A 17091-nucleotide genomic window follows, 5' to 3' on the forward strand; every position below is an offset into this window, starting at 1 on the left:
ACGGTAGTACGGGGGAGAGGGGAAAATAAAGCCGGGCATAGAAGGGCATGGGGGACCCGGCAGAGCCGCTTTTACTTTTGGCTGCCATCTTCTGGGCCGCCAACGCAGGGAAGGAAGAAAACATAGGGTGCCGTGTGCGACCGCAGCGGCTGGCCTGGCCTTGCCTTGCCTGGCTACCCCCTCAGCCTCAGAGCAGAGCGCCTTTCGGTTTACCCTCGCCCCCTGCCCAAGTTAAAAACAGCAATTAGAGAGAGACAGGCCAAGGACTGCGAGACAGACCCAGCCCCTCTCTGCGTGTGTGAGAGAGAGACAGAGAGAGGTAGAGGAGTAGCACGCTGGGCGAAGCTACCAGCCCGCCCGCCCGCAGTCCCTCTCTCTCTCCCCACGGGGAGAAAAAACCCAAGAAGCGATCAAAAAGAGCCTCGGCCGGGTATAGCTTGCTAGAAGGCGCGCCCTACCACCCCCTAGCCTAGCCCCCCGAGCTCCGAGCTCCACCACAAGGGTTTTTACGACGCCCGCCTTTGCCCGCCTTACGGGTAAGGGAGGGGGAGGAGGGGGGAAAATGGTGGGCTCGGGCGCGGCAGGAGGGGGAGGCGGAGGGGATCATGCGCGGAGCAAAGAGGCCGCGGGGATGATGGCGCTGCACGAGGCGCTCCGCAACGTCTGCCTCAACTCGGACTGGACTTACTCCGTCTTCTGGACCATCCGCCCTCGCCCGTATGTGCCTCCCTTCCCCCCACCTCCCTCGCTCGCCGCTCCTGCTTGTTATTATTGTTAGCCTCCCCGCCGCCGTCAGTCCATCATGCAGCGCAGCGGCTGGCCATTGATTTGATTGATTGACGCCTAATCCTGTGTGTTGATTGATTCCTCCTGCTGCCAGGCGGTGCCGCGGCGGCAACGGGTGCAAGGTCGGCGACGACAACGGCAGCCTGTGAGTGCACTCTCTTCTTACTGCTGTTAGACTTGTTGATTGGTACAGCATATGTGTGAGGACCGATCGGGCCGGCGTTGATGTTGTGGTGCGCGCGCGTGTGTATGCAGGATGCTGATGTGGGAGGACGGGTTCTGCCGGCCGCGGATGGCGGAGTGCCTGGAGGAGATGGAGGGCGAGGACCCGGTGCGCAAGGCCTTCAGCAAGATGTCCATCCAGCTCTACAACTACGGAGAAGGGTGGGTACTGGGTAGGTGCAGTCGTGTGCAGTTTTCCCCCACGGTCCGGCCCGGTCGTCGCTCGCAGCCTCTACCCACACCTAGCAGTCCCCTCCCCTAGCCACCATTCATATCCATACCACCACCTCCAATTAAGCCCCGCGTGTTTTCGTGCAAGTTCCCGTCACGTCCCCTGTTCTCCGATTAGGACCCGCTCGAGGCTGTGCGCCATTGATGCCCCACAGTGCCTCCGCCAGCGACGACGCGCGCAAGTCCAACCCCCAGCCCGAGCGAGGAGGGTGGTGAGAGACAAAGAAGGGCAGGAGGAGGAAAGGGGGAGGAGGGGATGGGATGGGTGCGTGCGCTTTCATCTTTTCACTTTGTTCTGTATCTACCCCGCCCAGGGCCAGCTTTTGGGGCTTGTTAATTCGCGCGGCACTGACACGGCGGTACCATCACGCCTAATTAATCTCTGGGCTCTGGGTTTGTGGTTGGGTTTGGTCTGACCGCGCGTGGGAGGAGACTGTGATTATGCCGGGACGGGAGCGGGAGGGTGGGTAAAACGGGCGCGTAGGATTGAATAACGGGTGTTCCCCATTCAAGCCAGTCAGTCGTGCGTGTCTTTTGGGCGAGGCGAGGACCAAGGACGGGCGCCGTCACGTGCGGCACGTGAGCTGGAGTGGGGCGGTGCCTCGTTCCGCATAAACAAACCCCCGCGCGTCAGTGGGTTAATTGCGAGGTTCATCTCCGATTAACAACGCCCTCACGCTACACGCACACGCAAACCCTACACAACACAGTAGTGTGAGTTTGGGACTTGTGGAAGTTGCTACTAGTAGTAAAAACATAGGTTTCAAAAGCATGACAGAACTTTGATTCTCTCCTCAGCCATTGAAGTGTTTCACTAATTAAGCAGTGTGAATTTGTGCTCTTTTTCACTGATTCAATGAAGTAGTTAAAATGCTTGTAGAGAATGATAGACTGGGGAGAGGAGAGAGTTCTCCGGGGGTTGTGTTCGTGTGTGTGTGTGCGCGCGTTATTGGTGGTCTCTCTCACTTTTGTTCTACTGAGCTTTTGAGCATGATTTGCCAAGTCGGTTTTGATTTGATTTGGACGCCGTTGGGTTGCAGGCTGATGGGAAAGGTGGCGTCTGATAAGTGTCACAAATGGGTCTTCAAGGAACCTTCTGAATGCGAGCCCAACATCGCCAACTACTGGCAGAGCTCTTTTGATGCCGTATGTACCATCATCAACCCTGCCCCCACCCCACCCCCTTCCCTTCTTTCTCTTTCTTTCCTGCTTAGCAGTACACCACATTACTGCTCACGCAGTGGTAGGTTTCCTTCAAGTTTTTACTCACTCCATGGAGAAAAAAATATAAAGAGATCGATGGAGAGACATCTCAAGCTTTGAATCAAATCAAATCTGCTCCACCAAAGAACAAAAATCTGCTCCCAAAAAGAAGAGAAGAATTGGATGCTAGGCTATCAGCAAGAACAAACGCCGCGATCGCAGTCACGGCCAGCCTTTATTCCACTGCACTTACTCAAATCCCTCTCGGCCTTTCCTTTTGCAGCTTCCTACGGAATGGACTGACCAGTTCGCCTCAGGCATCCAGGCAATGCCCCACCCTCATCTCCACCGTTCATCTTTAATTCACTTCCTCTTCTTAGCTGTGTAAGATTAATTAGTTTTCATAAACTTACTATTACGTTTGATTTGCAGACCATCGCCGTGATTCAAGCCGGCCATGGCCTGCTGCAGCTGGGCTCCTGCAAGATCGTAAGTGCAGCACACCCTCGCAAATTTCAAACCTTTTGCCCTTTACTACATGCATCATTTTGTCGTTTTGGCCGTCAAGCAAGCACGCCGACGTTGACGTGCCAGCCAACGCTCGCTAAGCGATTGTGTGCCACTGTGCGCGCGCATGCAGATACCGGAGGACCTGCACTTCGTGCTGCGGATGCGACACATGTTCGAGTCACTGGGCTACCAGTCGGGCTTCTTCCTGTCGCAGCTCTTCTCCTCCTCCCGGGGCGCCTCCTCCGCGCCCTCCTTCCCGCTCAAGCAGCCGCCGCCGGCGCGCCCGCCCCCGCAGCTCTTCAACTGGCCGGGCCAGCCGCAGCTCCCCCACGCCGCCGCGTCGCCCCTCTTCCCGCCGGGGCCGGCCGCGTTCCACCCGTCCGCGCGCTCGTCCATGCCGCATTACCCGGGCGGCAAGGACGAGAGCCACATGTACCACCTCGCGCCGTCGCAGCATGGCAAGCCGCCGCACATGGACGAACACCAGCACCAGCACCAGCAGCAGATGGGGCCCGGGGAGGCGCCCGACGGCGACCTCAAGTGGCCCAACGGGCTGTCATTCTTCACCGCGCTCACCGGGCGCTCAGATGACTCGAAGCTTTTGTACGGCGGCCCCGGCGGAGGAGGAGGCGGCGCAGACGACGGGAAGCCAGCGCAGGACGCGCAGACAGGGCACGGCGGCGCGGAGAACGTGGAGGAGTACCTGAGCCTGGAGAGCCACTCGAACAAGGCGAGGAGGATGGAGAGCACCCAGAGCGCCAAGTTCAAGAGGAGCTTCACGTTGCCGGCGAGGATGAGCTCGTCCAACTCGCCGTCCCCGTCGGTGTCAGCCTCGACGGGGCCGGCGCCGTCGCAGCAGCAGCAGCAGCAGCAAGGGATGGAGTACCGAGCGCAGCACGAGGGCAGCGTCTACTCAGACCTCATGGAGACGTTCTTGGAGTAGCAACGCATGCATGCGTCGACGGTCGATCGATCATCCTTACGACGACAAGCGTACGGACTCTATGTTTTCTTGTTCCCACTTTTTGTTTTGTTCCAACCAAGCTGTGTTCAAGCTCTTTTAGCGCCAGGTTTTGGAGTCTGCTTCGGCTTAATTAGATCATGTAAACTTTCTTTTTTCACATTCTAGCTTCGTACGTGTCTCGATCGATCTAGTCGTAGTAGCTAGCTAGCTCGTAGTGCAAGAACTGATGCATGCATGCATGCAGAGATGGGCATGAGTTTGCTTCCATGATGGCTGGCAAGCTATATGGTGCAATGATGGTGATGTACAATGATATGCAACACCCAATAATACGCTCTCTTTTCCTTCCGAAAGCCCGCTTGCTGCACTGTTGCCTACTTATGGCGCGCGCAGGCCGCCTTTTGTTGAAATTAGACTGTTTTCTGGTCGTGCCTGCTAGTGTACATATTGCATGCACAGTAGGAGTACAACAATCTCATTCACCAGGTAGTCCTCTGAAACTCAACCGTGCTGGATTATTTCAGTTCTTTTGCGTGATGCATGGCATTCCATCCTTGCTTTGCTTGCTTGCTGAAATGTCGTTCCTGCATTTGTGCTGCACGTCGTGATACGTACGCTGCTACTGCCAGTGCGTGCCGACGATGTACTTGTACGATTACACGCTTGGCATCGGGGACCAGGGCGACGTACGACGTGCTACCTTCATGAGACGTCGCGTTCCACGAAATGATTAGGAAGAGGTTGGAGTTCGCAAGGAACTGGACAGGTAGTTTCTGAAAGGACAGGAGAAAGGGAGGAAAGGAGCTGGGACGCATGCTCTGCACGCGCCACGCGACACGGCCTCACAGAGTGAGAGTGGGAGTGAGAGTGCAAGCTATAGACTATAGTACTTGATAGCCTCGTCTGCGTATGTTTGGCAGGCATCGCCTGCGAGCAGCTTTTCGGTTTCACGAGGGAAGAAGCAAAAAAATGAGCGCCAGATGTACACGAACCTCCCCCGCGTGTGCATGTCCAAAACCAACTTGTAAATTTCTTTGGCGAATAGAATTAGCTCTGTCGCGGACTGAGCATAGTTCAGATGGTTTGATTCCCTTGTGTGGTAGACTTAGGCCACTAGGATTTAAGTCCTAGATTTTGTACCCGTGCTCGTATTTTTATGGATTTATTTCACTCTTTCCGGCAATGTTCGTTTTAGGAAGGACACATTTTCATTGACTATGAGGAGTCTATGATGACTTTTTTCGCCAATCTCAAGATGTTGTGCCAGTATCTTAGAGGTACTCATAGGAGTAAAGTGTGTGTGTGCAATCATATGAGTGACTGTATGAGAGCATATGCGATTGTACCGTTTAAAACATATTAGCTCTGTCCGTATTTAACTTTCAACCATTTGGTTTTCATATTGCCCCATAACACTAGGATGGTCTTCTTCCACCTTGATTTGCTGCTGAGCGGCATCCCGATAAGAATCTCCTTTAAAGATTGTTGGGATTATTACCCACTGGATACTTAGAGTTATTAAAAAAATATACCAAAAGATCATTAATTGTAGAAAATAGATGAAGAGACAATATTTATTAACGAGGTTTACCATCATATCTACATCCCTAAGCCATGCTTACATGAACTTCTCAAATAAAGAAGCATGCACAGGTCAATGACAAATCCGCCGAGGCCATCAGAGGCATCTCGACCATTGCGTCACGATAGGTCCAGAGACCCCTGCTATGGACACGTAGACCGTCACTTTCTTGATCTCTGTGTAGCTATCAACTTCGTCTATTCTCACGTGGTTCCTTTATATAACCGTATCAGATTACTCAAGCAGTCATACCCTATGTGTACTCCAAGTCTAACAGTATCCCTATACACATATTCAACTCATTTTTTTTTACAAGTGTTACCTCGCCAAGCTTGTTGTCAACCTCAAGAGCTCTCCTTCATCCTTCTCCATTCGCTTCACTACCGCTGACTTCTCCATGTCCTTGTTCCTTGATGTTTTTGAAATTATCGAAGACCAAAACAACACCAGTTTTGAATAGTCGTATGAGCATCTCTTGTCACAACAGACGAGAACCTAATATCGCAAGGCAAGATATCGAACCACTGCTTCATCACTATATTATCCACAAAAAGGACGAAGAGCACAAAGGAGTGAAGACAACCACAAATTGGCGTCACCGCCACATATGCGGCTGTCAAGTTAGGCTAAAGTGTCTGATGGAAATTCACCGTACTGATACAGGGGATCAATACACCAAGCATCGGCTATGTCAGCCATGACAAGCATGCCGTCATGACATGTGTAATGTGAGGTCTAATTTCAAAGCTCTCGTCAACGGGAACAAAATGGTGCAAATGGTTTTGTAATTTGGATGCATGGTTCACAAGGTATTTTTGTTTAAAGAAATGGATCTCACAAAAAATACAACCCTTTCCTTACATCTCAAACTAGTGAAGAACCCATCAAAACTTTTGTGATGGCAATAAGTGATACACATGCACCATGCCAGTTATCACCACAAGAGAAATTTGGACGTAAGCCTTTAACGTTTTTTAGGAGTAGTACTCCTTTAATAACTTGTTTCTAAAGCACATGACACATGTGGTAAGCAATCTAAACAATTCAAAAATAAATAAATAAAACTTGTTTTTAAGAGGGGCCCTTTGATGACTATATTTTTTTGCACATTTAATAACTAGTGAATATATTTATTTTTGAGAAGAAATAACTTTTTTTGAGGGGATTGAGAAGAAATAACTAGTTTTCTTTTAAGCTAAGAAGAAATAACTAGTTTTCTTTTAAGCTAAGAAGAAATAACTAGTGATTTTATTGCCAAGTTGTTTGGACCGAGACCCGAATGCCATTTTAGGCCCAGACAGCCCAGATCTTCTTATTCAGAACTACATTAAGCCGGCCCGCTAACTACAGTCCTGCTGCTCGGGGCCCGCCAGAAAATCAACACCGCGCGTCATGTCCCAAACCGTGCGGCCGCGAGGCGAGATGCCCCGACCCGAAAGAGATAAGCCGCCACCGCCGCTGGCCGGAGCCAAATGGCGCTGCTATCGCCACCCTCCGCCCCGCCCCTGCTCACGCCAGCTCGCCACCGCCTCGCCTCTCCCCATCTCCTCGCCATCCCGGCGTCACCGAGCTCTCTCCTCTCCCTCCCCCACCACCACCACAGCCTCCTCCTCCCCTGCGCTGCCAACGCCTGGCCGTCCCGTCGGCACCGTCGCCGCGGCGGCATAGCCGCGTCGCTCGGGCAGGAAGAACCTGGAGTCTCCGACGCCCCCATCACCTCCGAAGGGGAGTTCGGAGAGGGCGACTCCGAGCTGCCGATCAACTTCGATGCAGAGGCAGGCGCGGTCGCGGTTTCCGCCGAGCCGCCGGCGGACGCCAGCCTCGAGGACTTGGAGAACATACGCGAGATCAAAAGGGTCCGTCCGGCGTGTCTAGCCTCTTCTTTTTCTCCTGGGTTGCATTATCGGGATGAGTTCTTATTTACTTGGTATGTTGGTTGGATGTGATGTTAGGTGCTGGAGCTTCTTCAGAAGAACAGGGACATGACCTTCGGCGAGGTATGCATTTTTCTCCGTTTCTTAATTTTCTGTGGATACTGGTAGTGGAACTAAATGCGTCGATTGTTTCCTCTCAGTAGAAAAGCTACATTTTGTTTCAAGGGGTGTCCACTAGGCTTGGAGTTTGCATGCTGTTTTTGAGATCGCAGCTCTCGTTGGTCGTTGCTGAACCTTGGGAGTTTGCACGTTCGTATTTACCGACGAGAACTTAAGAGTATTATGTTTTGTTTGATGTTGCATCGCAGGTTAAGTTGACTATCATGATTGAGGACCCTAGAGATGTAGAAAGGAAGAGATTGCTAGGCATAGAGGATCCTGACGAACTTACCAGGGATGATTTAGCTGATGCTTTGGTTGAGGTAAATTACTCTTCCCTGGGATGTGCACCTCGCAGAAGTGTAAAATTTAACATTATTTTTTTCTTCTTTTTTGAATTTTTGCTCGCTGACCAACATTTCGTCCATCTGTAATGACCCGACAGATATTCATATATTTTGTTGTCTAGCTATGCTACATTTAAAATGCCACCTAAAAATGTTATGCTACCTCATGACTGCTATTGATTTAATATTCAAATGATAGTGCACAACTGTAGGCCTAGGCATGCCCTTTCCAGTTGCAACATAAGAAATTGTGTTCCCTAGTAAATATCTTATGTTTATTCCACTCTCTACCTGCTATGATACTATGATTAGTTATTTGCAACCAAATGCCCTGTCTCTTTGACCATATTTACAATTTGATACTTATCCCCTTATTAATTCTTATTTGGGAATTACTAACTTTCAAAAGTTGATAATTCATGTCTAATTTATATTGTGCATGGATCCACAAGTAAGCTGCTTGATAAATACTGGCATATGGTTTCTGTTCTCACCCTTAAAATTCAGACATGGCAATATAACATCTTTCTGGACGTTGAACAGCTTGTTATAATAGTTCTTTATGATGGGTCTCAACAAGAGGCCTCATTAGTAAAAGTTCTAATCTAACAGTGTCGGCATGCATAATTAACACTGTTAATGTTGCGAACCTTGATTCGCAACAGGATAACTACCGTTTTGAAGATACCCGATGACAAGGCTAGGGGGATTGGCTAGACATAGGTTGAGATGAGAGAATAACTTGACTGTTCTTTGTCTCCATACATAGATACATGAAACCCTTTTATAGTGAATGTCTTGGACCTTACCTCTTTCAATATGATTATTCTTATTTGACCTTTCCTTGTACAATTGAACTCTTTCCTAATCCTATTTTTTTGCTAAATAACTCCTTTTTTCTGTTTACTTTCTGCCGCATGTCCTTGACAAACACATGACCATCTCCTTCTGCGATATGATCACCCTGATCTTCTTGCTGATCAGCCGCAACCAAATTGCCACTGCCTTGATGCAACACACTAATGTAAACAACACTACACCCATCCCAGACAAGTGGCTTGTCCTCAAGGTTGCGGCTACTGGCACGTTCTTGCTATTGTTCTGTACTTCTTGGATTGCCTGTATGAACCTGGGTGATGCTCACTGTTGAAACGTTGGTGGTTTCATCAGGTGCGTCAAGTAAAAGCATATCTGCAAATTAGAGTTTTGCGTGAATTGCCTTGCTGGTAGTGCCTTCTGCTGTACCATAGCTACTGCTTTTATCACTTCCATCCTGCTGCGCACATCGAAGTAAACTCATGGCACTTAAAAGATTGAGGTATGCTAGGCAAATAAATTGAGCAAGAAATCCGCACGACTGGTCTTGTATTGCAGTTTAACACATAACCTTTTCTTACAGCTCCTGTATATAGCTTTGTGTTCATATAGAAGTTGAATTCTCCCTCCTATGTTTGGACTCCTTGTATGCAACTTAACCTTTCCAATTCAGTCTCCCCGATGCAGACCGGTTGCAAGTAAACAAGCCAAACAACAACAGGGAAATAGCACAATCCGGTTAACTTTTTGTTGATGGCCTTTTGTTTTTCCAATCAGACTTGAGAACCGACTCAACTTCTCTACTTTCATCTGTGCACTGTGAGCCAAACTCTTTGTGGCCCAATCCATCTCCTTGCTCCCATGCAAATCCATGCTGAAGTACACCTGCTGATATGCCACTGGCTGGTCTATGCTCACAATCTTATGCATTGGTATCAGCACGATCAGATTCATGGGGAAAATTGTCCTGCTCTATACCAACTGTTTGTTTGACTGTTCTCAGCTGCGTGACCACCGCTGCCCCCAGTTTCATGCATGCACTGAAACCTGCGCAGGCAGTTTCATCTTTATTCTGGACATGGACCATGGTTTTCGAGTCGCGTGACTAGTCGTCGACTAGTTGATGAGTCACAAAAAAATGTTGACTCAACTTAGTGTTGACTCATGACTCGAGTCGCGACTAGTCGCAACTGCAGGCTCGACTTTTTCCGAGTCGCTACCCCAGAACGACTCATTGACTCGAAAACCATGACATGGACTTGATGGATCCTAGTTGTGCCACATGGAACTTCATCTCCTAACTCATTTGAACATGTTATCCTTCTCCAAGACATGCGTGTGGACCATGACTTTGGGACAATGACATGCGTGCAAGTTGCAACACATGCACATCTGGTTGAATGTTCTCCTGCTGCTGGGGGGGACTGAATATCATGGCCATCATGGGTCAAATAGTCTGCTTTACCTCTGTGCTCATCGCTGCAGCTTGCTCTTTAAGTGACACAGCGTGCTCTTTAAGTGATGGCACTTACAACTCCTCCAGTACCGATGGCAGGGGAGGCGTCTGCACAACAGCTGCTTCTTGTTGAGCGGTTGCTGCTACTGCTTGTGGTGTTGCCCCTGCCAACTTTGTTACACCTAATGTGCTCAACGACACAGAGTAACTTCATACCAAGTTGACAGCAGCCATGACAAATGTTGTAACCTTGTAGAGTAAGCTCGTGTTGCGTCGTGCTATAAACCATATTTGACGAAGGCCATGATTGGCGACTTTCCTTGATCAATGGTTTGTACTCTTCCATAAGGAGCAGAGACTCGATGAAGCACAGTTATCATGATAGGGTAGGGAATATGATGAATCATGACACTGTGTATCCTTTGTGACATTTTCTTGGCAGCAAAATCAAAACCCATGGTAGATGGCTCTGATATCAAATGCCGCGAACCTTGATTCACAACGGATAACTGCCGTGCTGAAGATAGCCAGCCGGCATGACTACGAGGGATTGGGTTAGACATGGGTTGAGATGAGAGAATAACTCGAGTCTCCCAAACATATATACATGACATCCTTATATAATGGATGCCTAGGACCTTGATATCTCTTAATACGATTAGACTTATTAGACCTTTCCTTATACAATTAACATCGTCCAAATCCTATACTTACATAAAGGACTCTCCTCCTTTCTGTTTACTTGCTACCACAAAACCTTGGCAAACACATGACCATCTGCTGCTGCAATACAACCACGCTGATTTTCTAGCTGACCCGACAGCGGCAACCCAATTGCCACTTGTCAAGGGCCTCGGTGCCCAAGACAGCGGTGATTGCCGTCTTGAGGGTGGTAAAAGCTGCTGCCGCCTCCGGCGACCAAGAGAAACCATCCTTGCGAAGGAGGGCCGTCAGGGGCGCGGCAACCATGCCAAAGTCCTTGACAAACTTGCGGTAGTACCCCGCAAGGCCGAGAAAGCCCCGAACCGCGCGCGCCGAGCGTGGTTGCGGCCAGTCCGCCACCGCCTGCACCTTTTCCGGATCCATGGCCACGCCTGCAGCGGAGATGGTGTGACCCAGGTATGCGATTGATTCAACGGCGAACGCGCATTTGGAGCGCTTGACGAAGAGCTGGTGCTGGTGCAGGACCGTGAAGACGGTGCGCACATGTCGGAGATGGTCAGCCCATGTCTCGCTGAAAATGAGGATGTCGTCAAAGAAGACGAGAACAAAACGGCGCACGTATGGCCGCAGCAGATCATTCATGAGGGCCTGGAACGTGGCCGGCGCGTTGCAGAGTCCGAACGGCATCACCAGAAACTCGTAGAGGCCGTCATGAGTACGGAAAGCTGTCTTCGGGATGTCCTCCGCACGCATCCGCACCTGGTGGTAGCCGGAACGTAAATCGAGCTTGGTGAAGAAACGAGCGTGCCATAGCTCGTCGAGGAGTTCGTCCACCACCGGAATCGGGAACGCATTCTTGACAGTAATGGCGTTCAGGGCGCGATAATCGATGCAGAAGCGCCAGGACCCGTCGGCCTTGCGGACCAGCAGTACCGGGGACGAGAAGGCGGAACAACTCGCACGGATGATACCTTGGGCGAGCATGGCGGCGCACTGACGCTCCAGCTCGTCCTTGTGCGCGGCCGGGTATCGATACGGACGGACGGCCACCGGGGCGGAACCAGGTAGCAGGGTGATGCCGTGATCGCGGCTGCGGGGCGGTGGCACGCCGGAGGGGTCGGCGAAGATGCCGTCGAACTCGGTGATGATGGCGTCCAGGAAGTCGCGGCCGCTGCATGATTTTAGGGCTGGCCCGTCCGGTCCTGCAATGCCGTGCCAGCACACCCGATGGCCCTGCCGCCAGAATGTCATGGAGAGGGCTCGGAAATCCCACAGGATCGGTCCGAGCGACGCCAGCCACTGCGTGCCCAGGACGATGTCGTAGCCCGCGAGCGGCAAGGCGAGGAAATCCTCCGCGAACTCCTCGTGGCCGATGCGGAAGGGCACGACGCGGTACGCGCCCTGGCACGGAACGCGCTCGCCGTTGGCCACGGTGACGCGCATCTTCTCTGTGGTGGGGGGCGGTAACGTAGCACGAGCGGTCGCCTCTTCGGCGATGAAGTTGTGGGTGGAGCCTGAATCGATCAGGGCGAGGAGGGAGACACCTCCGAGAGTAATCTGCATCTGCATGGTTTCACTTGTGCGCACGCCGGCGATCGCGTGGAGCGAGATTTGAGGGTCGGCCCGCGATGCATCATCAGTGGCGGAGGCCGCGTCGTCGTCGTCGTCGTCGTCCGGCGCTAAGTCGAGGAGAAAGATGCGCTGGCACACGCGGTTGTGGCCCCTGCCAAACTTCTCGTTACAGTTGAAGCAAAGGCCCAGGCGACGGCGTTCCTCCATCTCTGTCTGGGAGAGACGCTTGATTGGGCGTCCGTCCGGCAGATTGTGGCCCTGCTGAGGTGCGGCTGGTGGGGCCGGAGCGGGGGGCGCGAGGCGTGGTCCTGGTGTCGGCAGGATGCCCTTCTGTGGAAAACGCACCGGTGGCGCGGCGGAAAGCGCGCACTGGTCGCGCAGCTCCAATTTGCTGGCGAGGCTCATGGCGACGGCGAGGGACTGTGGGTTATGGATCTCCACGTCGAGGCTGAGGGGTGGCTGGAGTCCCGCGGTGAAGATCTGCACTTTCTGTGTCTCGGATAAGGTGCCTGCCCGGGGAAGGAGTGCCTCAAACCGCTCCTGGAAGTCGACGACGGACGTCGTGCGTTTGCACGCCATTAGTTCGCCCAGCGGGTTAGCGCGCAGCGGTGGCCCGAAGCGGAGATTGAGCAGCTCGGAGAAGCGGCGCCACGGAGGTGTGCCCTCGTCGCGCTGGACCTGCATATACCATAGTTGGGCAGGACCCTCGAGATTGTAGGACGCCATCCACACCTTCTCCTCCTCGGCGATCCGTTGTTGATGGAAGAAGGACTCGCATATGTTGATGAAGGCGAGCGGATCAGACTTGCCGTCGAACTTGGGGAAGTCCATCTTCTGGAACCTGGGCGGCCGATCATTGTGGTGCTGCCCATCATGGGCGGCGGCTGCGCTGGACGAAGAGGAGGACTTGTCCTTCTGGAGTGCGGTGACGGACGACTGCAGGGACATCACCGTGGCCGTCAAGGCCTCGATCATCTTAGCCAGATCCGCGGTGGTCGGTTCTGCCATGCCGGAAGTGACCGAGGCGGCAGCGGATTGTGGCGATGTCGGGGAGCTGGGCGCGGACACAGGGGGGAAAGCGGCCGGCGGATGGAGCGTGGACGAGGAGGAGGATCGCCTGGAACCTGATACCAAGTTGTCAAGGGCCTCGGTGCCCAAGACAGCAGGACCTCGACTACGTAGTTCGTAGTCGCGGTGGATAGGAGCGCTAGGGTTTTTGCCTGGCTGCTCTATGATGCGGGAGGGGAAGATAGAAGGAAATAACTTTATTGCTTATCTCTAAAGGGTGCTAACTATCTGATATATAAAGGCCCCATGGGCTAATAACAAACTAGAAACCTATACGAAATAAACTAGTCTAGGAACTAATGTGCCCGGATCAGGACTCCTGTCCAGCCTGCGCCTTGCCTGATGCGGCCGTCGGCTGCTCCTGGCCGCGCGGCCCACGTCTGTAAGACGTGCCCCACATGACACCACTGCCTTGATGTAATGTACTAACATCCACAACCGATAACCAGCTACCTTCATAACGCATTTTTTTTCTTTCAAAAGGAGGATTTCCCCCGGCCTCTGCATCACATGGTGCACACAGCCATTTTATTAGTCAAAGATCCGAGTACCGAACAAAGTCTCAAATAATCCTGGAACAACGCTTAAAAAAAGCTACCACAACCGGCAAAAATAGGGTAAGATGACTAAACACCTATCCTATTGTTGGACCGCCATCCAATTTGGTTGTAAGTATCCCATGCGACCGTCTCCCAGTGGTTGCACCTAATATCCATAAGCTCCCTGTGGTCTGCATGGCTAAGTAACGACCACATACAGATCCAAGCAGACACCCTGAATTTGACCTGCAAAAAATTTGTGACTGTTTGTCTGTTATAATGGCGACATCATTTCGACAGTTCCATATGACCCAAAGTAATTCACACACTCCTACTCGAATATGTGCACCTATCTTAGGCTCTACCCCATTTAACCATGTCCCAAATAGGCTAGATAGAGTGCTGGGATGAGAAACATTAAAGGATGCATGGACGGTATGGCATAATAACTTGGCTAGTGGGCATTTGAGAAAAAGATGTTGTATTGATTCGTCATGGTCACAAAAACAACACCATTTACTTCCCTCCCAACTACGCTTTGCCAGGTTATCCTTCGTCAAAAGTACCCCTTATGCACGAACCACATAAAGACCTTTATTTTTAACGGCACCTTGACTTTCCAGATATGAAGTGACCTTGGGATAGGACCGGTGTTTATCAAGTCTGTATACATGGACTTAACCGAGAATACACCTGTCATGGATAACCTCCAATGCAAGGTGTCTGGCGCATCAGAGAAGTTAATCTCCATCAACCTGCGCACGAGATGCAACCATCTATCCCATCGACCCCCCACCAGCACTCGCCTGAACTGAATATTGAGCGGAACGGAACTTAACACTGTACTAATGAATACTTCTTTCCGTTGTACAATGTTATACAGAGAGGGATACTGTAAGCCTAGTGGCGTGTCTCCCAGCCAAGTGTCTTCCCAAAATCTAGTACTATTTCCATTCCCAACTATGAAGTTACTCCTGTTAAAGGAAGCTGCATTTGTCCTCATTAGCCTCTTCCAAAATGGAGAATCAGTCGGCTTTGCCGTGACTTGTGCCAAAGTTGAATATGAATATGAATTGCATTTTAATGCCATCTAAGATGAAGGATAACGTTTATATTACCCTGCAAATAGATCAGACAGTGATATGCCTTGCCTGCTTATATATAGGTTAATGAAGGACGAATTCCAGAGAATCGTGATACTCTTAGGTTGCTTGCCAAGGAGATGGCAGAATGGCCCGATGTTGATGTAAAGGTAATACTGATAATACAATTTCTACTTCCTAGCAATGGTTACCACAATTTTTTTCCTGTGATTACGATGGCTGTAGTTTTTGTGTATTAAAATCCTCGTTGATTTGACCGATAGCACTTGTTTTATTCAGTTTATTAGTTATGTAGTTTGGTCGGCTTTCACTGTTTTCTGAGTATTACGGGGCCAGTTCCACAGTTATGCTTTTTACTTATTTTGCATGTATTTCTGTACAAAATCTGAACAGAACCGTGTTTAACCTGACTTTCATTTTAATTATGTGTGCAGATAGAAAGTCAAAAGGGCAAGGGCTTCTTTGGCAGATCTGTCTATGCAAAGGCCACAGATACTGGCATTGATCCTGTGGCAGCTGCTAAAAGACTTAACATCGACTGGGATTCTGCTGCTGATATAGATGAAGGAGAGGATGAGGATGAAGAAGATGAAGTTCCTTCAGCAGTGGTAAGATGTTGTCTTCAACATATTCCATAAATTTGTTGTGGATGTAAAACAGTTGAACACATTTCATTTAATTGTGTATGGCTTGATTTTGCTTTATCATCACCTTCAGCCATATATAATTTTATTCTTCTCTGCAGGGATATGGTGCTCTGTATCTGTTGACAGCTTTTCCTGTCATTATTGGAATATCAGTTGTGCTGATCCTTTTCTACAACTCTCTACAGTAGCATCTGCTCACCTTTGTTTCTGGAGAAGATGCCGCCTTTTTCTTGTAAAGCCGAGTTACAACGCTGCTGAATGAGCACCCCTTTCTTCGTCTCATAGTAAAATAGTTTCTGCAATGGTATGACAACATTGTAAAGCCCTGAGGTTGTACACTACACGAAAAAGGAAAAGGTCTTGAAGTATTGGCTTTTTCTAGGAAACTGAAAGTTGATTATTCTGCGGTTTTCTTTACGTTCCAGTCTCTGTGCCATATCTCCCTGTGAAGCCACAAGGGCTGCAAGCCACCCATTGCTCAACATTTCTGTGGGTTTGTATGGCGGCTCTCTCGCTTACCTGTTTCTTATGCTTACTTCTGGTCTACTATTGGTTTCTGGCGTCCATGAGACCGTAATGTAAGTACGTTAAACTGCTAGGGTATGCTGTACATGTAGATATGCTCTCCTTTAAATAAATGTATATGTTGTGATTTTCTATGGTGAAAAGGCTGCACCGGCAAAGCTTTTCTTGAAGAGCGTATTTGAATCCTGGAAACTTTCTTCTCGCAGAAATACACCATTTTTTGTCAATTTTGATAATAAGTATTTTCGGACGGAGGGAGTAGATGATTTCTACTCACTTTACCGGAGCAGTTAACAGTATCTACTGACATTTTTAAGATCGACAATTGTATTTTCCAAATATTCGTATCTTGGGAATAGATCCGAACGGAACTCCCGTGATTTTCTCCCTCGCTAAATAGATCAGTAACTGCCTTTTTTCCGCTCCAAACAAACCCTCCGCTGTTAGTCCCGCGATTTTCTCCCTTTTAGCATCATTACCGAATGAATCCCGCGTCGTTCGTTCCGTTTCTCTGTAAGGCGTGCAGAAAAGTTGAAGCACGAGGGATTCGAGCACGTGACCTGCTGCTTGAGTGATCCAGGAGACAACCACTTGAGCTAGTTTAATCTGGGGATTAGTAAATCGATAGTAGGTAACTTTTTTAATGTGAGTAGGGAAAAACAAATGATAATGGCCAATCCGTCGAACGTTTGGCCCGACAACCAAGCAACTTAGCCTTATTGATTGATGTCTGATAATACACTTTGAACTCAGAAAAATGACATAAACTTTTGACCCGGATGCAAAAAATTGTTAAAAACTCTTAACCCACATGCGGCATGCCC

The 17091-nt window shown here is 50.0% G+C and overlaps 2 protein-coding genes across 2 annotated transcripts; both read left to right on the forward strand.

Moving 5' to 3' along the window:
- The first annotated feature begins 242 nt into the window (after nucleotides 1-242).
- On the forward strand, nucleotides 243-4269 carry LOC123062301 (protein RICE SALT SENSITIVE 3). The gene is made up of 7 exons (XM_044485760.1): nucleotides 243-717; nucleotides 881-931; nucleotides 1042-1170; nucleotides 2280-2385; nucleotides 2726-2767; nucleotides 2875-2931; nucleotides 3083-4269. The coding sequence occupies exons 1-7, from the start codon at nucleotides 563-565 to the stop codon at nucleotides 3893-3895; spliced, it is 1353 nt and encodes a 450-aa protein (XP_044341695.1). The 5' UTR covers nucleotides 243-562; the 3' UTR covers nucleotides 3896-4269.
- Nucleotides 4270-6904: 2635 nt separating this feature from the next.
- Nucleotides 6905-16128, forward strand: LOC123062302 (protein CHLOROPLAST ENHANCING STRESS TOLERANCE, chloroplastic). Its single transcript, XM_044485761.1, has 6 exons — nucleotides 6905-7354; nucleotides 7451-7495; nucleotides 7741-7854; nucleotides 15158-15244; nucleotides 15530-15703; nucleotides 15841-16128. The coding sequence occupies exons 1-6, from the start codon at nucleotides 6971-6973 to the stop codon at nucleotides 15928-15930; spliced, it is 894 nt and encodes a 297-aa protein (XP_044341696.1). The 5' UTR covers nucleotides 6905-6970; the 3' UTR covers nucleotides 15931-16128.
- Nucleotides 16129-17091: the final 963 nt, after the last annotated feature.

This window comes from Triticum aestivum, chromosome 3A (assembly GCF_018294505.1).
Source record: "Triticum aestivum cultivar Chinese Spring chromosome 3A, IWGSC CS RefSeq v2.1, whole genome shotgun sequence".
Lineage (NCBI taxonomy): Eukaryota > Viridiplantae > Streptophyta > Magnoliopsida > Poales > Poaceae > Triticum > Triticum aestivum.